Source organism: Temnothorax longispinosus, chromosome 3 (genome assembly GCF_030848805.1).
Source record: "Temnothorax longispinosus isolate EJ_2023e chromosome 3, Tlon_JGU_v1, whole genome shotgun sequence".
NCBI classification, from domain to species: Eukaryota; Metazoa; Arthropoda; class Insecta; order Hymenoptera; family Formicidae; genus Temnothorax; species Temnothorax longispinosus.
In genome coordinates this window covers 918901-942396 of record NC_092360.1, presented here as the reverse complement: position 1 = coordinate 942396, position 23496 = coordinate 918901, and the positions used below count along the sequence as shown (strand labels likewise).

General features: G+C 35.7%; 1 protein-coding gene and 1 long non-coding RNA gene across 18 annotated transcripts in view; one reads left to right on the top strand and one right to left on the bottom strand.

Annotated features, from left to right (window-relative positions):
• LOC139809497 (uncharacterized) overlaps positions 1–23496 on the bottom strand; it is a 300362-nt gene that overhangs the window by 7721 nt on the left and 269145 nt on the right. The gene's annotated exons all lie outside the window — the stretch shown is intronic.
• Raskol (Ras GTPase-activating protein raskol) overlaps positions 1–23496 on the top strand; it is a 313196-nt gene that overhangs the window by 204201 nt on the left and 85499 nt on the right. For 4 of the 16 annotated variants that reach the window (XM_071772425.1, XM_071772424.1, XM_071772422.1 and 1 more), the window contains one exon: positions 9991–10364. The exons of 11 other annotated variants lie outside the window; for them this stretch is intronic. In XM_071772425.1, coding sequence (XP_071628526.1) covers positions 10262–10364 — 103 coding nt within the window. In that variant the 5' untranslated portion in view covers positions 9991–10261. Of the gene's footprint in view, positions 1–9990; positions 10365–13035; positions 13180–20474; positions 20541–23496 lie in introns of those variants that run through there. One more of the 16 variants, XM_071772421.1, reaches the window with a different exon arrangement.

Genomic DNA, 23496 nt, shown 5'->3' with positions numbered 1-23496 from the left:
TATTCGCTAAAACGCTTCGAAAGACAATAAACGTTATTATTTTTTAGTCGCATATAATCAATATAATTTTGAAACAAATGTTTATAAATATTTGCTATTAAGTGCAAGTTTGCTCGATTAACTTCTTAAACAATAAAAAGTATTAAAGAGAAAAGCCATGAATAATTAAATTTAAAAAACATATTATTATTATTACTGTCTCTCTACTTATAGCAAATAATATTATAGTCAAAACGTATTTAATTGTAAGACATAATGTATCCTTTTTTCAATTATGGAAATATTTTTGAAATTGCTTTTGATTACTCCGATGCGAGCAATCGGAAGTCTACTAAAGTTTGATTATTATGTAACTATTGGTCGTAATGTATAAAATACGCTAAGTACTGAAAGTTAATTTCGTTCTGCGCGTGTAAATCTATTGAGAACTCATGAAGTGTGTTACATGATAAATGGTTCTGGATGTTCAACAAAGTTTGCGGTAAATGATGCAGAGAGTTGTCTCCAAACAGGAGATCAGCAAATACGGTGGGAAAGGCGGTGTAAGTTTGTTACGAACTTACTTACAGACGTACAACGTTGTTTATCATCTACTGCGACGGGGGATTAACTTCCGCAATAACAACGAGAAGTTTTCAGGAAGTTTGAGTGTTTAATCCCGGGACACAGACGTCTACATGGACGCTCTTTCGCGTTTAATCGCGAACTATAAACGCACATTCCGCAAAGTGTGTAAAAACAATTATTATTTACAACGAAACGGTCGTTTTTTAAATATAGAATTCGTTATTAAAAAATCACATTATTATTAACTAATTATCTAATCTTAAAGATTTAGTTTTGATAAAATGAATTAATGAATTCTTCTTCTTTTAAGAAGCTAATACAATCTGTTTGTTAAAACATTTTCATTTTAAGATAAGAAACAAGACTCGTTTCCTGCATTAATAAAATCCGTTTAATATATAGCAGACATTTTATGATGTGAAATATCTGAATCGCTTCCTGCATCCTTCTTTTGTTCGACCACTATGTGATATGCTGCGTGCTACGTGATTGAGTCTTGCACGACCGAGATTTTATACATGACAATGAGCTGGGCTAGGTCGTTGAACCTTTGCTGCTACTATCTTTTCGATTCACGACCTCTGTATAATCCTTAAAACATCGAGACGTGTCTTGTATGATGAGTGAGAGATTTCAAGAGAGGTCATTATAATAGATATTGTATAATTACAAATTCCTTTACTTTATAAACATTTAGATTACATAGACGAGAACAAGATTTGAAAAAAATTGATTTAGGAGAACATATATTGTAGAAATTATTATATAAATTATCTTTGACATAACATTTAAAGATTTCCTTGAAAAATATTGTAAGTAGTATTTTTCTGGCATTTTCAAATAAATTACGAAATCCTGTGATTCTCTCTCTCTCTCTCTCTCTCTCTCTCTCTCTCTCTCTCAATTTAATTTTGTGTCTATTAGAAGGAAATGCTTTTTAGTTTAATACAGGAAGGGCGAACGTGTACGATAAATCTAATTTTGCGAATGTAAAAGGCAACGTGCAAGCGGTTCATTAACCAAATACAGCGGACGGGTTACGCGAGCAAAAACATTGTCCGATGCCATCGAACTTTATTACACATATCTCTTAATTGCGATGCGAGTATTACGATTTCGTCGACACTTCATTTTCCTCCAATTGTGTCGGCTGGCGTTTTTCTCATTACAATAACTATGGCGTACAAATCTTATGCAACGCTTACTGCTGATATATCTATAATAAAAAGAAAGATATTTTTCTTCCGCACACACACAATAGTATTTTAATTAATAGAAAATGATATTAGTTTTTCACGAATATAAGATAACAGTTCCTTAGTAAAAAGCATGATGGACGATATTAATGGGACAAATAGCAAAATTTCTTTCAAAGATCCTCGTATGTGTATTTATAGCTAAAAAAATCTGTTAACCCATTATTACATGAAATATTGAAAGTTGCTTTTAGAAAATTAGATCAGAAGGTCAAAGGCGAAACCGGAGTACTGCAATACGAGCACTTTTACGTGGCCATGTAATTTAAAAATGGTATATTTTACCACATCTTTTTAGTCAATAAAAATACTTTCCTTCTCCATCAAACTCTCCGTGAGTGGAAATGAAATTTCTGGGAATAGTTTCTTACAACTTCTTATGCAAGAATTTACGGTAGTCTCCTTTTGCTGCGGAAAATATTTTTGAATCTTGTGTTGTTCGTTTCGCGCGTCGCCGCTCGTAAATCCACCGAACGGCGCCCGTGGAGGATATAAATCGCGATCGTAATTTTCGAAAGGCAGGAAAAAGCTCTCGGCCCTTACTCGGTCAACGATAAGTTCGGGCGCAGACTGCGATAAATCACGCTCACGCGGCCGAGTTTTCCCTGGAAGTGTGCTGTGTGTCGGAGCATTCGGAGCGAGATTATGTAAAAGAATTCGTTTCGCGGCGCGCTATGTCAGGGATGATCTAGCCGACGTTTAGATACGGCGAGAAGGAATGTATCGGAGAAACGTTCCTTTCGCGCGCACGTGCGAGAACGGAAGCGAGACCGAGCGCGAATCAATTTCTTCCAGATTCAGCGAGCAGTTGCGCGGCGCATACGTTTCTTTATCATATTGTTTTCAGATTCCTCAGTAACGCAGTTATCAACTTTGGACTTCCGTAATTTTCTATTAGCCTTTTTTTCAAATATGACATTGTTGGCTTTGATGGCAATATACTTTTTGGAATTGCGCAAATGCGAATTAACTCGTGAAATTGGAAAGAATTGTTTGTATAATTCTGAATGTATAATTTATTTGAATCTTGATGATGGATTAATTTGTTCGACCATAAGAAATTAACACATTCACCGCCAAGACGGTTACGCCTTTCCGTTTACGCCTCAATCATCGGGCAACAGTCAAATAAATATACCTAGTCATGTATTATATTTTCGTGCAAAAATTTCAGTAGGTACTACAAATATTTACTACTATAAGTTAAGGCTCCTGAGTACTCGTCGCGGCCATGTTGGAATGTGCCGTCAGAAGCGAGAAATGACACGTTGAAAATTATTGCGTAGTATTTCCAAATAAAAAGATATTTGCTTAAAATAACACTACAGATCACTTCAGCACACTTCAAAAATACTCCGAGTTGAGGTTAAGTCTACCCCTTTCCCTTGACAGTTAATAAACAGCCGTAAAACGAATGTGATACGATGCAGGCTTGTGCGCAGGCGCATGACTAGATTTCGTACTACATTCATTTTACGGCTGTTTATTAACTGTCAAGGGAAAGGGGTAGACTTAACTTCAACTCGGAGTATTTTCGAAGTGTGTTGAAGTGATCTGTATAGTGTTATTTTAAGCAAATATCTTTTTATTTGGAAATATTACGCAAGAATTCTCAACGTGTCAATTCTCAACATTTCTCGCTTCTGACGTCACATCTCATGAGATGTCGGGAAAAAGCCCAGGAGCCTTAAATTCATTGTTCTTTTTAGTATAAAATAATTTAATTGGTGTGTACGAAAAGTCACGCGTAAAATACGTTTGGTGAGAGAGATGAATGTGTTAATTATGCGTTACCTATAATATATTGCTACATTATTTGATAATAATTTTTATTCTAAAATAGAAAGTCTTGGACTATACATATTATACGTATATAAGTATAAGGTACGCATAGTAGTGCAATATATCTAGATTCTAGACGAAATATCTAGAGTATAAATGTATAAAAGGTTATTATAGGCATTGATCACCACGAATACGACTGATGGTTCGAGTTTTATTGCTTTGTCTGCGGCAGTCTGTGACAATTCCCACATGTCATAGTTTCGCAGACGTGATCGTGCGAGTTGAATCCACGCGGGCGCCGTACAATAGCGGAGTGCATTTCGAGAAATTGTTCCGGTCATAAACGTTATTGCTTTGGAGAATGGAGTTTTCTATGACACGACCGTTATCGGAAGAGCACCAGGAAAATTGTTCAAATATTCGTTTCTTATTTTCGCGTTCATATGATTGAAGAGAAACGTTTCGATAATACGTTACTGAGAAATTTTTCTTTAGTTTCGTATCCTTGGGCGAGCAACTAATCTTTCTAACAATTTGCATTCGCAAGTTGTTGACTCGCGTGGCTTCCTCGGTGAATTCAGCCATTTATGACGGCGAATTTAATTGAATGAATTCATCGCAGTTTCAATTTAGGCAGACTAACAACGCCGAAAGTTTCTCAAGCATCCGCTTCAACGCAGTCACTCTTGAATGGCCGCTACGTATAATTCTCGTTTACTTTGAGTAAACATTTCTGTCATAATATTTTTCTTCTCAGCTATTGCGAATTGAAGATCCATTTTGTAAAAAGTTAAAAATATATCGTCATGCAGCAAAAAAAAAAACGCTTTTTACCGGTGCGGCTTAACCAGAATTTTCCACACTATTTTTCAATTATTAACACTCGAGTACTTAATTTGTTTCAAAAGAGTTCTAAAGAGCATCGTTCTTTGTCGTTTATTATTTAAAATTAAAGTTATATAAAAATCGTAAGTATATACATAAAATCTACCGACATAAAATATTATGCGACTGTAAATGATACCCTAAATATATTTTAATTGTGGATGCTATGGTAATTCCATTTTTTTGTTCATTTATGTGAAAAAGTTTTGGTATACATTTAGTATAAAAATAAAACATTTTATAGCATATACAAACTATATAAAAAGATAAGATTAGATAACAATGTCAAAGTCATGTTATCCGAAAATATGTAGAAAAATATGAAAACTATTATATATTTTGTTATCAATTTTAATTTTAAAAGATCATGAGAATTAGAAATACAAAATTGGCATCTGTGAATGTGGATAATCAGAGTATCAGATATTCTTTGTTTTCCAAGATCGGTATATTATGGGAGATGATTCCACGTATAAACGTTTATCGGATATACATATTATGGAAGTCACAAAGCGTACGACTTGTGCACAATTACATCGCGACCATCAGTCTAGCATTTTGCTCTGGAGCTTGCCAAGAAACTCTTGAAATATTCCAACTAGACTTTGATCAACGAAGACGAGACGAAGCGAGAGGAAGCGAGCGGTGAAAAATTTAACTCTTCGTAAAATTTTACACGCGCAAAGTTTTTACGCTTATACGTGTATCATCCTTATACGTTACAGCTTTCACGAATCGTCATCCGTGAATTTACGGATGTATAAATCGTTATTGCATTTTTTCGTCGGTCGTTCTATCCGCCGTTTTATTATCGAAACTTTATAGCTGTTTGTTAGACATTTTTTTTCCTTTTTGCAACTTGTCCGATAAGTAGCAAAGGGTTCTTAGAAAGTCGATCAATGAGATCGACATTCATAATCCAATTAAACAAGCTTGGATACGATAAAGTGCTATGTATTTCACGCTGATGTAAGACCGGATTCGCGATTGCTTAGAGGATTCTTGAAGGCTGCCATGCGGCGGCAGAGCACTCGCGTCGCCGTTTCGTTAGAGATATATAGAGGCTTAAAATAGAGGAGATCCGAGACGTGCTGACCAACACGAGGGGCTTTTGACGGGCAACCAAAGAGACGAACCCGAAAAGATATCGCGAACGTTCACCCTTCAAACGAAGCGCGAAGAAATTACATTCGCGATGTTGCATTGACTATTTTACATATTATTCTGTTGTTACATTTATATTAGAATATTTTTTCAGTTTTATTTTTTGTAAAGACTGAAAAAAGGTATTTATGTTTACATGTGTAAAGTTTAGAAGTATTCCTTATAATCCGTGTATCTAATATATTTTCAGAAATTTAAAAAGTGACAACTTAATATCACAAATAGATATTCTTATTTTATGATACATATTCATTAAATATGTATTATAACAATTCCAGTGGATATTTTAGTGAAGTATAAATATTTTAGCAGTTATAATCACCAATATTGACAAGCTGAATATGAATACATTTAATTATGACCTAATAGTACCGTTACGTAAAAAATTGAGATGGTCATTATCGCATCTTAAGTTTTGCTCATTAACATGATATTACATTGTTACGTTTGAACATAAAATCGCGGAATGGCGCTACCTTGTTTACGATATTGCAGCGACTTTATGATGATTCGCTACTACCAAAAAGGCAAACGAGAGATACGTAGGGTGAAATGTGAGGGTTCCGTTGCGATAAAACTGTCGATTACCGTAGGACGGATAATAAAATCGTGGCTCATATCGGGAACCATCATTCACGATCGTTCTGCGAGAGAAATATTCGTTTCCCGCGCGAGATCGTAAAATATAATGATCTCGGCCAAGCGATCCTTGACAATTTATGTACTGACGTAGATACATATCGCTCTTGTCACTTTTATCATATCTTTTTCTTAAATGCAATTTGAGAATCTGTTTCGATCTATTATTTGTTCGATGCACCGTAATTTATCCGTAAATCCTAAATAATACATATCTATAGTAATAGATCATTTAATTAGAAGATCAAACATGATCTACAAGCACACTTGATAAAAATAAAGTACATTTATAGAGCATATTTTTCTTCTAATTAATTCGTCAAAGTATTTTTAGTCAGTGTTGCGAGTCTATCAGAACTTCAACGATGCCACACCTTTCGTAAACAATAGCTGTAATTAGCTCGTTATGTTCCCCGTAATTAAATTCAATTTCCGGGAGCATATATGGCGCAATTCGAAAATAAAGTCGTTTATTTTCGTAACGAACTCCGATAATTTGCCTAACATTTCTTAATTTAACGAGGTACGTGCTATGAAATTTTGCAAATTTGTGAATAAGGAAGTAATTATCCCGCGTACTTGTATTATTTTTGTTTGCTTTCCTTAATATCTGCAAGTTTAAATAAAATTCGAAAAATTGATTTTCTTCGATGTTATATAAATATAGTTGTCACAACTTGCCTCTCCTCAGTTGCACTTGCTATTCCTGAATACGGAAAATGACCCTTTGTTTCAAGGATATAACTGCACTTCCGCCGCGCCGTAAATCGTCGTGCGCGATTAGTGCAATTAGCTCTCACGTCGATCCGCCCTGAATTACCGGGGCCAACGAACGCGGACAGGTGCGCGTTAATTAGTTTCACGAAAATTATTCCTCGCTCCGCGACTCCGCGTTGTTTCAACAACGAAATCTATCAACGAAAACGAGAGTTCGAGCTCACGACGAGCACTCGGACGAAACTCCGATGTTATTTACGGAGACAGATAACGCGCGGTATGTTCGTAATTGACGTTCCTCGGCCGAAGTCCGTAAATCTCTCGGTATCCCCGATTAAACAGCGTTCGCAGTGTTCTAATGAGTCACGTTAATGATCATTAAGCGAACAACGACGAGGTAATTAATGAGCTTTTTATAAATTGTGTGAACATGTGTTTTGCGATTATTAATAGACACTACTATATGGCGTTTCTTATTATTAATCGTCCTTTTTTGTGCTTTTGTCATATTATTAATGTTCAAATATTATTTAAATTTTCTATTAATATATAGAAGTCTTTATAAAATGTTATGCTATCAGATAGAATTACATGAAAGTGTAATATATTTTCATTTATAATTTAGAAGAGTTTAACATTATTGATTTCATAAACTGCAACTTAATCTACGAATTTAGGAGAGAGGAGATACTTTTTTATCGGTTTGTTGAATCTTTCCGCGCTAATACATTGTAAATCAGGCATGCATTTTCCGCAATTATGATTTTCTCGGGTTGTGCACGCTGTTCATTATCAGCCTACGATGGTTTTTAAGCCATCGCGTCTGATTAATATTTAATTCACCATAGATTCTCGGATCGTTAATTAGCTCCGCGAAATGAAGCACCGTCGATCCGTTCTGTAGGATATGTCCGCTTCCCGCGGCGCCGCCGCCGCCGCGCCGTATAGTCGCGCCGCGGAAACTATAGTTTACGATCAACAGGTGGTTATAACGAATATCATATTCGTGATGTTATATCGGGAACCTCTAATCGCGAGATCTTTCACGCTTCATGGACAAAGTTATGAAAATCGAATCATTCGCGCGATAAATTCGCGGATTTACGGATAGATCCTTAGAACTCGCGCTTCCTTCTCGCCATTGGCATTTCGATCGCGGGAAAAAAAAGTAGAAACACAAGTACGCTTGCGTTACGATTAAATAAATGCACCGAGTTTCCTCTACACCGCACGAAATATAAATGTTACGCGAACGAGGGTTCTACGACTTTACGACTTAATCGCGGTCACCGCCATTTTAATTAGATATGTTCGCGCTTGCTTTGTAATTCATTCTTAATACATTAAATGAAGTATATTTAGGAAGAATGACATGCATGTGCAACTGAATGTTAATTAAATAAAAAGATTGATAAAAGCAACATTATACATATGCAAGCGCTGCATATAATAATTCTCATATAGCAATGAAGTACGGTTACAAATAACGTCGTGATGTTCGTAATAACTGGACTCCTCGTCGATCTTCCTGGTTAATCGACGTATCTTGTCGATTATTAGTAATAAATTAAGAGTTCATCGCGCGAACTGCGATGATTGCATGCGTTTGAGCGGAACGTCTCTCAAGAATGCAGTTCTCATTTGCATCTCGGCGGCATTCGATCGAAATTGAAATACCGCTCTGCCTTTCCACGTACACATACATATTTTTAATTACCTGTTTGTCCTAGTTAAAAACCACACCCACGTATGCTCGCACGCGTGCACCTACGCGCTCGGTATAAATTATGCATCGATTAATCGCACATTAACGCTTGCAAAATGACTGAGAATATGCTCCTAATTGTAGTTTCTCATTTTTTTAAACTGGAGATTGAACTATGAATTTTATAAATCGATCGAGATTTATGCGACGGAAATTCAATGCAATTAAAATATTATAACAAATTAATGAAATTTAATACAAATATTATGTTATATTTATATAAAGGAAACATAAACTCTCTTCCAAGCATAACTTATGTGCGAAAAATATAGTGATTTTAAATATATATAAACTTAGTTAAAAGAGCTTTTCGTCTAAACAACAAAACTGCATTAATTTGGGGGACTGTACATTCAGACAAATGTCTACGAAAAACTATTTTTCTTACATGATTAAAATATTTTTCCAAATCCTAGAATGACATCAGTTATATAGCTCTGAGATATCGATGTTACTCGTGTAAAAACCGAATTACATAATACAGATATTCACGTTTAGGAATGAACAAGTCGGAGTCATCGTGCGTGTCTGTCGCGAATAATTTAAATTCATACCCATAAATTGTTGTGACATAACACGAGTCCGACGTTAAACACGTAACTATAACTTACGGGACATTATCTGTATGACTGTATGTCGTGCGAGCCACGAATTTCGAAAAAATAGCGGATCATTAACCGTATTTGGGCACACATCGACGCTAAGGCAACTTTCGTTCGCCCACAATTCTGCGGTTGCGCAATATCATTATACCAGATGAATTGCGAATTACGCGCGAATGTATAGCGATTTATACGTCGTCATGGTAGCCGTAGTTATAATTTTCCGGGATCGCACGATACAGGAAAGGTCTCATTTCTCGCATCACCGTACTCAGCTGATATGGCGAACGAAAATGTTCGGCTGGCGTGGTGCGGACTAGGCAGGCATGATATTTTTCAAGTTGATTAATATCGCTCGATGTAGAGAGAAAGAGAGAGAAAGAGGTTACGTCTTGTGAACAAATAGTTCCTTCGTTTCGAAGTTTCCGACAGCGAAATGGGTACAAAACGATATCGGCAAAATTGATGATATAGATTGATCGCCTCGGTTGTCAATTTCATCAAACTTCCCCCGAACTTGGATCATGGGTCACATGTTTCGTTATTTTGGAGAACGTCTGCCGCGACGTATATATCGTACCGGCAACGAACCGTTGGATTTTCTTTCCAGGTGAACTAGAGCGAAGAGGAGAAGCGCTTAGCGAGCAGATTGCCCGCGCGACCTACACCCTCGCACACACGCGTGATATCGTATTCGTGATGTGTGCGCGCATTAGCGGTTAATTAGTCCTTAATTATTCGACTCCCGTTATTATTCGCGACTTGAGTCGCTAAGAAGAAAGGGAAAGACATGACGCGGTTCCGTTCACCTCATCCCAGCTTTACTTGAACTTGAGAAGAACTATCTTTAGGACGACGACGTGTACACGCGTTTACCAAAGATGCAGAGTGTCTCGACGGAGGGTGCCTCACCCGGCGGTCGCCGGCTGTCCCGCAGTTTTCACTCCTGCCTTCGTGGAGCCGACCAGGACGACCTTGAATCAGGTATCTAGAATACGGAGTTGCATGCTGCACATTCGCCGTAAGCGAATCGCATAACGATATCGCCGATACGATATAATTGCGATATCGTTATGCGAGAAGAGGATATCTCGGCAGTTATAATGGCAGATGTTTATCGAGGTTTTAAGTAACGATAATAGCGGTCTATCTTCAGACCGCATCGATTTTTATACACGGAACTGAAATATATTATAGAAGTCGAGCGTTCGAAAGTGCTTGCTTCAACGATTCTTTTTATGGCGCCGTACGATCTGGGGTGCGTAGGATAATAACGCACAAGATTAATAAATATACGTAGGTGAACCCTACGCAATATCGCGTGCCTACACTTGTTAAAGTCGCACTTGCCTTTTCCGGTGACCGACGCCTCACGATACGAAAGAAAGCTCGAAATATGGAATAATTGCCAGACAATTTTAATTGCTTGAGCTGTCGTCCTCCTATTTCTTTCTCGATCAATTCTGCATTATCAAATTATTAAATCTTTATTGTTCGATTGTTTTCCGCATTTACCTAAATCGCGAAAAAAAATTTTCTTTAAAGAAAATAATAATGTGTTTTAGTTGTTTACTCAAAGTTTTTGAATAAATTTGTCTTTTATTTAATAGACAATCCAAGCACATGAACAAAGTCACAGTTAAAAGTATTGTAACTTAATTATTCTTCGCCTACGCACACACCATTTTTTCCTTTATTTTTTTAAACACTTATTTTAAATATATATTTAGATATGTACATATTTTAAATATTTCAAATATACTACTACTTTTGTTCAAGTAGACAAATATTTTAAAACGTTATTAAAACATTATTAAATTATTGAATATCTGGACTTTGGACTAGGATCTGGAAGTCAGACTGTTTTCGAGACAACGGTTACCAGACACATGACGGTTATCGCGTCTGTTCTCGCGTCATAAAAGTCGCGGAACGGAAATACGCATACCGCGATTGATACTAAACAGATGACACGTACTGGCTCGCATAACCCTCGCCCATGAGCTGTGCGGCTCAACCGTGTGACACGCTATTCACGAGAGTGGCACGCTCGTGTTGATACTCACGATCACGATTGCACACACCACACGTCGGCGACGAGTAAGTGTAAGCGAGGGAGAGACCACGTTAATATTTACTTTCGTACGCAGCCTCCGTTCGCGGCAGTCCATTCCCGACTGTATCGTGTTCACTGTCTCGAGCCGGCTGAGAGGACTCTCAGTCGGTGAGTGAGTCGATCCGATGTCTCGGATCCTCGACGCGATATTTCGATCGACGGCAATCGTCATCGAAGAAATTCGTCGCGGATGTGTGAGATGAATAAATTATTTGTGAATACGTGGTCATCAGTGAACAAAGCGACACTTATTTCTCACGTTGTTTTGTTGCAAATGTAGAAATGGTTTGGGTGCTTCGAGATGATTGATTAGAGATTGTTATATACATTCGGAGTATTTATCGATATAAGTGATTGATATATTCGAGTTGGATAAATTGACGGTCTTCAGTTGTCGATTATATTGAGAACAATAATTGAATAGACGACACTTGAGTGCCGTATCTTCTTTTATGGATCTATTCACACCTTACATATAATTGACTTTTGTAAATCAAGAGGATAGAAGAGAATATAAAGTAATTCTGGATATGTCACTGCCAGATGATATCAGATTTATGTTTTTTATAATGTTATAATTTTTTAAATACATCAAGAGTCATATCAGAAATTATGAAAGAGACAATTTTTTACTTTTAGAGCCAATCGGTGTCTCAAAATTTGTAAAAAATTATATATTTCTTTTTTCATTTGCAACAAACGGACGGGGAAATTTGATCAAGACTGGAAGCTGATAACGGTATACTCGATACGTATCTACAGCGATATCTAAACCGGGACGACAGTGACAACTTGCCGAGCGGCTAACTGTCAATCAGGATATTATACGCGCTGTTTAGTGTTAAGTGATTCATATTAGCAGTACGGACTATGATAATAATCTTCTAATTCGTGAGTGTTCGATGATAACGACGCATGTTCTCGCAACTTCTGCAAAATGCGCAAGATGCTTTACTTGCTGCAAATTGTTTCGCTAGGTCATTACAATATATGCATGTAGCAGACGTCACGTATAGTATGTTGGAAGAATTGCAAAATAACCGAACGCTTTGCAACGTTTGCTCATCGGTGCTATCGATCTCGGGTGAACAGGAAGACTTTCTACGAAATCCGTTATTACCCATAAGGATCGTAGCTGTTAGCGCGATCGTTAATGTCAAGAAAGATATTCCCGCCAACGAGAATTGATAGAAAATCGAGAGACTGCAAGGCGAAAGTTCCTCGATCGTCATCGTGTAATTTACATCGAAAATTGCGAAAAATTACGGAATATTAGATTTGTTCGTGTTGCTTAAAATTCTCCAAAATTCCTGCATTTAAAACGAGAAAAATATATATTGAGCGTTGGAGAAAGGGAAAGCGAAGATTCTAAGTGCAAAAAGTGCAGGCAATACGAACAGACTTATTATTGATATTCTTCTAAACTTTTAGAAGAAGTCATATTTCTCCTTTTAATCGATGCTTCATGAAACAACAATGAATTAAGATGCAGTTGGATGAGCCATCGCGAGCAATATTCTAATAACGAAGAATGACGCGAGAATGAAGACACTCTTCTTCAGTCGCGCGATTCTTAGATAGATGACCTAATAATCAAGGACGACTCAACGTGTTGTAAGATAATCTACATCGTCGACATGAGGATCCGTTACGTGCCACAGGATATCAGGAACTGCCATAGACGTATGATACTTTTATTTTTAATTTAAAAAGATAATTAAACGACTATTTAAAAAAGCAAATGACAATTTTTCTTTGTTTAAAAAAGCATATTACGATTTTTTAATTTAAACTAAAAAGTAATTTATTTTTGTCGAGTTTAGTATACTATACTATTTTGCAAATTACATCCTATTACATCCTTGCGCTCATAAAAATTATTTTTATGCGTGCAAGGACATAATAGCGTGTAATTTGCAAAATACACAGTGTAATAAACACGAGGAAAGTAAATTACGATTTTTAAATTAAATAGTTTTTATGAACACAATAAATGCATATGCAACGATGCAAAATAGCATCTCGAGCTATTATATTTCGATACATTATTAATTATGTAATGATTGTTTCATATACTGCAATGCAATTGAAATAGTAAGCTGTTTATAAATTATTCTCACGGTTTTATCAACGATGTTAATTTCACTAATAGGTTCTTTTTTCATTTTTCAATGAATATTAAACACAATAGCTTTTTTCGTTTAATAGGTATCCCATTTTAGGAATTCCATAATCAACAGTTCCAATATTATGTCGTAGCTAATAAATCTCCAAAAGATTTCTTGCATGTGCTATAAATCTCACGAGATCATTACCGCCAAAAATTATTCAGTCCGAAGGCAATTGCTTACAATTGATTTACATAGACGCGGCTTCTAACTCGCGTTCCGCTAGAGACTCGGCTAGACCATAAAGCTAGCTCACGCAAGCGTGAACGCTGCTACTTTATTTGACCGTACGGAGTCGCGTCTGTTATAGACGCGCTGAGATGAAATTAATGCGTTACATTTCCTAATTTTATTTTCAATCCTAATCGCAATATTTTATATTTTTACTTTTTTTTTTTAATATCTCTCACTGATGTCTCTACGTTTACTTGATGGACAATCAGATGTGTCTGTTTCCGAGTCGAACGTCACAGAGGAAAAAGATAACCCGTTACACGCACGATATGTGTGTTTTGCGCGATGCCTCTTCTGGAGTATCGAACTCGATTCTGGTGCGTCGTCTTTCTTGGAGCAAGCCAACGCTAAAAGCGCCTTAAACGCACGCTTGATCTTCGTAAAACTCGTATTGAAACGTTGCTTCTGTCGATTAACGTCATTCAAATAAGTGAAGTCGAATCTTCCGTGATTAGTAAATGCTATTTAATCGTTATCATTTCGATATAAATCAGGGAAACAACATGCGTGTACTTAATACTTAATATGTACGTGTTAAAATGAAAAAATATCCCGTTATCCTGCGTTGCACAATATTGAGGTGGAAATCCCGTTAATTTTCTCTATCGGATAATTTATATCGCGGATTGTTTCTTTCTTGCTAAATGTCGGTATTATCTTGTTTTATTCGCGATTTTATGTGAAATTTAGCAAAAAGTCAGATAACGCATTTTGATTCATCTACCATGCTACTTTCAAAGACACGTACAAGTATATACATCAAAAATATTATCATATTAACAGGAATATTTTCCATGCTCAATAAATGGTTCAAAGTGAAATATAAAAGTACACGCATTTAAATTAATGATAATCCCGCCTCTGTGCAGTTGCATTAAAATTTAAATAACAAAACCGAGGGAGTTCTCAGCGCAATTATACGATATCCGAGATCCAGCACTGTCAAGCACCATTAAAATATAATTTTCACAAAAATGTTGCCTCACGAAACAGCGCGTTTGTGAACGAAAAAATACACTGGATCTCATAACAGACATCATTTACAGCATTTTCCGCACTGTCTACTTCACTTTTATTATAACTTTACAACTAGATTGCGGCATAAAATGATATAAATAAATTAAGAGGCATAAAGAGATAAATTTTATATTGGTACTTTGATGAAATGTTTTTCCGAGAAAATTAAATCTTTGATAGAGAAATGTTCTTTTACAAACAGTGTTAATTCAGGGTAATTTATTGTGGCAAATCTGAAATTCTCTAAACTTTATATAAATGTATAGATAAATATTATATTAATTTTATATTAATTGTAAATTATAATTCTGGTGATTATGTTTATATTTATAATTACGTTACTGCTGAAGAACTCAGCAGTAATGAGTCTTGAAACATGACAAATTTAATTTAATAAACAAATCTTGAGAGTCAGTTTAATATTCAGTATATCATATTTGTAATCGTGATTTAATTAAGAAATTGAGATAAAATTTGTCTTGAGACAGTTTAAATTTTGTTTGATTTTTAAAGCATTAAAATAGTTTTTCAAGCAAAATGAAAATAGACTTGATTCTTCCAGTAACAATAATTTTTCAAAATGGAGTAATCAACCATTGAAACTGTTATTAGAAGAAAAAAATAATTCGTGTATGATAGTTAAATAGGTTGCCAATAATATACATTTACATATATATTAATCAAATTGAAAAAAATTCTCTCATTAATTAATAAGTATTAAAGTAATAATATATGTATTCCAATACGATCTCTTAAATGAATGGAATTAATCGTTATTTTAAGTGATGCTAATGAATCCACAAAACAAGGCGCAAAATGCTACAAATAGTTTATTTAACGCAATTAATTTAAAATACAAGGAACCGGATATTCAGGGACATTTTTATTTCGTAATACGTTTAAATATTTCGTGAAAATTAACTGGCCTTGACGTTTGTTTTTTATATATAGCGCGCATTACCGCGTACTTGCGCAAGGCTGCCGCGCGCCGTGTTGTCATTTATGCGGCAACACTCAAGCGGGCAGGTAACGGTGCGTGCCAATCTGCGTGTCATCGCATTATCTCTCGGGACGCAGTCGCGACAAGTATTAGAGAGTACGAAACACTATCATTCTTCACGGTTATATAATTATTAGCAATTATTGGCTCGCGCTAGTAAGATTTCGTCATGAATGACGCGTGGCTCTATATGAGAGCGGTCGATTGGTAATCGATGGATTCCAGGTTTGATTTTATGCCTCGATGTATAAATGGTTGAGAAGTTGAAGGTTTTGAGTAAAAGGGAGAATATGAAATTTAATGAAATTTGCTGTAATCCGTTTCAGGAACAATAAAACTGATACATACGTGTATAGGTACATTGTAATAAGATTTCATAAATGTATCGAAACGGCGACTGTTATCGAAGCAGATACTTTACATAATTTACTCATCTGGAAAATCGAAATGGAAAATGGAAATGATAAATTATTTCGTATGATAGTTACGGACGCTAATAATTTTTTTAGCAACATTTGATTGATCAAATATGTAATTTCTTTACCGTTTTGAGATTAATAACGCGAAAAATAGCACAGATTAACATATAGTTCAGATGAAAAATGTCCGTCATATCTTCGTTTTTATTTTTTAGAGATATAGGAATTCAAATTGTGCATATGAGACAAGCAATCTCATTCATATATTCCTTTGGCGAATTGAAAATATAAAGTATGGACTTTATGGCACTAGTAAAATTAAATAGACACACAAAACGCCATTTTTAATGGCTTATCTCATAATGGCTTTATTCTTTCTTCTCCTTAGCATGCTCGTTATCATATATTATTTAGGCTCGAATAGCTGCATATTTGCTATCTAGCAATTGTACGAGAATCTCTTTACGGAATTACAAATCAAAACGTAAATAGCGTCTTTTACGAAATAAGTACGAGAAAGATTAATGCGACTAATGCATCTGTATCTATAATCTGGAGTAAATTCTGTAAGTGATTTCTCAGCAAATCACTCGCAATCAAAAAACGTCATAAATATTATTCAGAAAAATTATAAGGAACATTATGTATTGTACAAAGTACAAATGCCGATCGAACCGTGACGTTAATATGTAGTTATATAAGGAAGGATTGTCGCTATAATTACTCGATAATTATCCTACTCGTCAGAGTAGCGTGCTCTGTACGACGTCCAAATCTTTGACGCGCTTCTCTTGGCGTGAACGATTACGCGAGTAACCACCGTAAAAGAAGTTGCACAAGCGCCTTCGTGTTTCGCTTTTACGCGCGCAAACGTCTCGCAACGGTTGTAAGAATGATCGTAAAGTGGCATTCGAATTCACGCTGGAGAGAAATCGCTACTGCAGATACGTATTCCCTGCCAGGCCGACCGCTTCTTCTCGATCGTATTTTTCTGGTTTGCATGAAACGTGTAACTTTGTCATCCGAACTTTTCTCTCCTCTCTGCAATTGCAACATCCAATCCGATTCGGAAAAAAATGGAAATTCTAGAAGTAGAGTGAGTGTATTGTTTCAGTACATCATTCTTCATTTCACTTTTAGAGAAAAAATATGTTTATTATGCAGAAAAAGATTATTACTGACTCACGTGCATCATTGCCATTATAATTTCCTTGATAATTATAAATGTGATGACTAACTCTGTAATCATTTACGTAATACAAATCTTACATAGTATTTGCTCTTGGAAAAAAACGTGAATATTTATTCCTCTATGCGGTTATATATTGTAGTAAAATATTTAGTATTAAATTAGGCGTAACAAATTATTGGATCGATCAATAAGATTAAATTACAAATAAAGTAAAACTGGATTTTAACTTTGAAAATAAAACTCTGAAAATAACTTGATTTGCAACACATAAATACGTGATATTTCGTTGAGATGTTTGTATAAATTTTACAAAATACTTAATACGCAGCATGCTATCTTTATGGTATGTATCCTATCATTAGCCTTATCATATAACTTTCCCTATTAATATTTCTTTTCTGTGTATCTCTTTTTATTTGAACGTCTACATTAGTTTCCTTAAGAAAGTCGGTATACTGTCACGTGATGTACGAGAGAGATTTTCCTAACAAATCCAGAGCGTAATTGGATACCAAATCGATCATAATTGTGCTGCATGCTGGGACTAAGGGACAGGTTAACGAAACGTTAATAGAGAGATGATCCTTGTTAAGAACTTGTGTATACTTTTCTCGTAAGTAAGAGTAAGAACTTATTACGCGAGATCGAGACGTCTAAGAATTCGCGCGAAAAGTCTTGAGAGTACAAATTTATTTACGTCGACGCAAATAAATTTACGATTTATTGTTAGTATTTCAAATTCCGTGTATCTAGCGACCATTAGCATCAGCGAACGTTCCGGATGAAATTAAAATCCTCTCACTTGCACATTATAGATAACGTTGTAAATCTGGTTTGGACGGTGGTTACGCGTCCATCAGCGGCGAGCGATCAATCATCCGCCGCGGTACGCAAGTAAGCCAAGAACATTCTGCCGGTTTTCTTACAATAAATGAAACTGATTCTGCTGCTTTCGAAAGTGTTAGCAGCAACAGGATGTACGCGCGATCAAATATTTACAGAGCCATGATTTTCTCGGATATCACGCAATTTATATAAATCAGGATTACTACATGAATTTCTCTTTTCGAGACGAGATAATTATCATTAGTGAGCGTATATCGCGATACTCGGCAATTATCGTTATACTTAGTAATTCTTGCCAGTAGTAAAATTATAGCAAAAGCAAGAGATTATTCTTACACTCGTAGGATATACTCTCTCGTTTTTACACGTTTCATTTAAAATACATCGCTTCTGTTTTCTGCTAAGATTATTTTCTTTAATTTTTTATTACATCTCAGCGGTTATCGCGTTTTCGCATATTTAAATGGAATCGAGTCGGGTCTAAACGCATCGACGAATCCGTACTTATCTCAGAATTCACGGTGTATAACTCATGTTCGCGGTTTCATTAGAAGGTTCTCGTAATATTTGTACGTGTCTCGTATATTTTACCATCGTACCGTCACATAAGATCCACCGCAGACGCTTTGAGAGAGAAAGAGAGAGAGAGAGAAGGAGAGACATGCAATTAGTTGAGTTTCCTCGTAAGCTGAGGAAGACAAAACTGTCGGCTATTTAGTTTATCTGCAATAACGCGTCGATGTATGACACAGTGTATGACAATAATTTTGCAACATTTTGCACATTATTTTGTAGAAAGTATTTTGTAGGCTCCTCAATATATAATTCTGTCCGCGCCGCGGTGTTTCTCACTGAAAGCGTATTAGCGGAAACGCTTCGCTCGAATTGCGATGGAATTATATTTGAATATTAAAGTTAGAAAGTGTCTACTTGAAAAGAAGGCAAAAGAAAATATCGAGCATGTTAATTATTAACAGTACTTACTGTCTTGACTTTTCGGTTTTTATTTTTATTCCGAAATAATTAAATGTACTATATGTTAAATGTAAATAATTAATGTTATCTTTATACATTTTATATACAATCTTTCTTTGTGTGTTACATTTCTTTGTAATAATGCAAGATTTCTCTCAAGATTTCTCTCAAGCTAATATTTTTAGCCACGCACCTCTTTAAGATTTAATATGACTCCATTTTCATCGAATTATTTGCAGTTACCATAAAGTTTCGAGATTTTCTTTTTCTACAATATTTACCCCTTTAATCCTGATCCATCTAGTTTAGAGAAAATTTCGCTTTGTAACGAACGTCATGCACATTTCGATCGAATGAAATATCGAGTTTAATAAGATTCGATGAGATCCCGTCGTAGCTTTTTCCAGTAGCTCCTTCCAGAGCCACATATTTGACGTCTCGGAGGAAGAAAAAGGGACGCGCGGCCTGTAATTAGCACGACCGTTTGGCGCGTGCAATTAGACGAAAGTGTCCGCTCGCGCGCGCGGATGCGACGTCTTACCCTGCCCGCGCCCAAGCTGCCGCACACTTGGCGCGGCCGGGACTCGCGAGAATTGGAGCGTACTCTCTCGGATACGGTCGGGGCGTCTATTACCGCCGCGCCGTGCGACGCGCCGTGAAAAAGCTGTCCCCGCGAAAAAGCCCGCGCGAAACGGAGCCGCATAACAGAACCGGCGTGGCAGACTTCTGGTTCCGTGATCGCGGATGCGTGCAGTCGACGCTTCTGGCTGCTCTCTCGTCGCGAATAGAGTCGCCGGTACTTCGCATCGGCGGCGATATTAAAGGGGAAAAATCGATACTATTTCTCTAATATCGCTAAGAAGTTTGGATAGAGATTTTCGCAGGTGTTTCTCATTATCAATGCGCAACGTTTGATAATCTTGGCGGATCTTTTAAAAAGATTAAATAGATATCGCAAATATTGAAATTTCTTTGCCAAAACGTATAAAAATATTATAATCGATCAAGAACTGACTCTCATAATGAAATGATTTTCAATAAAATTAATAATTGTTACAATTTTGAATGTTTCAATGCCCCCAATGTAACAGCTCAAATAATATGAACATGATCATTTTCTGTTTCAGGTGAGTCTAAAAGCAGATCCTTACCTAGAACTACTCGAATAGAACGGGACCGCAATAATGCTCGAGGTGAGTGTCGAGCGATGGCACGTTTTTACCCCATTTTATCTTGTTTTTCTTCATGCTCTTTTTCCATTCCACGTTTAAGAAATTTATGTGTTAACTGTTAACACATCTCTCGCGCTTATATAACGAAAAATTTTAGGATATAATATATCCAGTTGAAATATTCAAAAAGATATCGTATATCAAAGTTAAAATCTTTCGTTATATAAGCGCGAGAGATGCGTTTTTTCTAATGCCTTGAGCCTGATTGCAAATGATGAGCACAATAATAGTATATTCAAACGTATCACCTTCTCGCGTAAATTCGCCGTTAATGTGCAGCCTACACTTATCGCCTCTGCAATTTCTACAGAGAACAATACTTTTCATTGAGTAAGATGACAATGATCTATTATTTACAATAGCGGTTACATACGTACGTCAAGAGATATTCGCCTCTTTGTTTCCGTCGATTTTGTCTTGAAAAAAGGATAATATTCTAAGTATAAGCGCTTAGCTTGAATGGACAAATGCGTGATAATATGTTAATTCAAGTAAATGTCACGATAATATGTATATCCGCAGAAGTGTTTCTTCTTGCGAAGTCTGGCGGTCAGTAACAAGAACCTTTTCAGTAATAGCAGAACTTAAAGCAATAACGCAGAATATAGGTATAAGTTTTTACGAGTTTTCATAAAATTGAGCGTTAATTGATGAAATTCCGAAAGAGAAATAGCCTGATTTAATTATACGTTATGATACTTATGATTGATGTCACGTCCGAGTTACATCACATTACGTATTTAATGAAAAATGACGTCAATTACGATGATAGAAGAGAAATGTCGAGCGATCGAGCGAAAGTGTAATGATAATGAGCATCGTCCACTTCTGATTCGCTGCTGCGTCTTTATTGCGCATTGTTAAGCATACACACAGGCATACCAATGATAAATCGATCGCAAGGTCGGTATCTCGTAGGCGCGAAGATAATGACAGAATTAATTCGTTAGGCAATCAATTGAGCCCTCAGCCCGCAAACGCCTTGGCATTCTTTCTTTTCTCATACATAATGATTATCTTACTAATTCGCTAATCAGCGAATAAAAATACTATTATATAAGTATAAAAGCAATATTAAGTTATCAATATTTAATACGTAATTTTAATATCCATCTTTAAAAGAGAAAAAAAGGTTCGATACAATTATTTTTTTAAAATATCCTACCGACAAAAATAACCCTATTCACTCCAACGTTTTTTTCACCCCAATAATCCTCCAACCATGCACTTTCGAGTCCCACGTGTTTTTTATAATGTTAATAGCTTTGAAAAATTCCCCAAAAATTATTATAATATCTTTGTACCTTCGACTAAAAATCAATGTAAAGAACATTTGAAAATCATTTATTTAAATATTTTTTTATAACAATTATATGTTGACAAACACATGTTACGTTACGACTCGTTTTACTTAAAAAATCATAACTCACGAACAAATTGACGAAGCTTAATGAACCAAAACGCAAATTAAAGCTAAAAGTAGTGCAAATAAGAAAAAAAATATGAGATAATTATTAATTAAATAGGAATACTTAATTTCGTCGCCGCAAATTTGGTAATTTTTAAATGGTACAGAAGGACTTTAAGGACTTAAAAAATGCTAGAAAAAGAAATTCTGAATAAGAAAAGGCGAATTTGAAGTGTGACAGATATTTTTTATGTAAAAAAATTAATTTTTTTTATATAATCGTAGCTCCTCCCCACCTCTTCCACCTGCCTCTGAGCCATAATAGACCTCTGTGGAATGTTAAATTTTTTTTTTAACAACAAAAATATTTTAAATACGGTTAAATTATACACAAAAATACATTTTTATCGAAAAAAATGCTCATTTACCTTTCACACAACACTGACGTAATCCTCCAACCATGCACTTTCGTGTCCCACCGAGATTTTGATTGTTCCCCGTTTCGAGAGTAAATGAGCTAGGACTTTGAAATTTTTACCTGAGGTTCCCTGCCACAATAACTTTTTTCCGGCGTGGAGGGGATTCTCCCACGATCATTTGTTTTCCGGAACAAACAATTGTTAGAAATTCGTGGGACACGAAAGGCATGGTTGGAGCGAATAGGGATAATATTGTAATATTTAAGATTTCGGTATTCGCTTGGTATCTTTTTATAAAATGACGTTTAAAAAACGACTTACACGTCTATGGAGTTAATACTTTTTTTTAATCCTCGCACTTTTTGTTTCTCACATTCGCAATTTCGTTGCCCGAATCAGCGACACAGGAATGGAATTTACGACGGGTAGGAACGTGCTGATGCGTTTTTAGCTTTTTACTTTCCTGGCCCTTTCTCGTTCGCAGCGTAAAAATTTAATTGTTCGCCGAGTGGCTAAATTAGATTTTTTCCGCTTACTTTGTCTCAGTGTCTCTCGGCGCGGAAGATAAATGGCGATTCTCTGGTACCGAGACATTTATAACATTTGCACATTTATTATCAAAAATTCAAAATAATAAACATTTTCCGTAAATTAATCGATTTGATTGATTTTACAAATGTAGGTATTGCATGCAATGAATAAATATTTTGCGAAATATTGAAAACTGTGAAAAACAGAAACAGGATATGTTTTATTAAATATTTTATATTAATACACAATGCGTGTATTTGTATATGTCATTTCGTTTGAATATATTAATGGAAAAATATGGCGACATAATCATAATACGATATTTCTATTACCAAATGTTGAATAAGTCAGAGACTGTATTCTGATACAGAATGCAACTTTATCGACATCGGGATCGGTACAAGACCTTGTGAGCCAGCACGTGGCGTCAGCTACGGATTATACTGGAAACGGTGTAGTTTGTAAGAGTTGATGATAGTTAAAATAGAAATCTTCTACGACAGCATTAATTAATTCTATTTCATATTTTTAATAGCGGATACTGTTCGAGACATTGAGA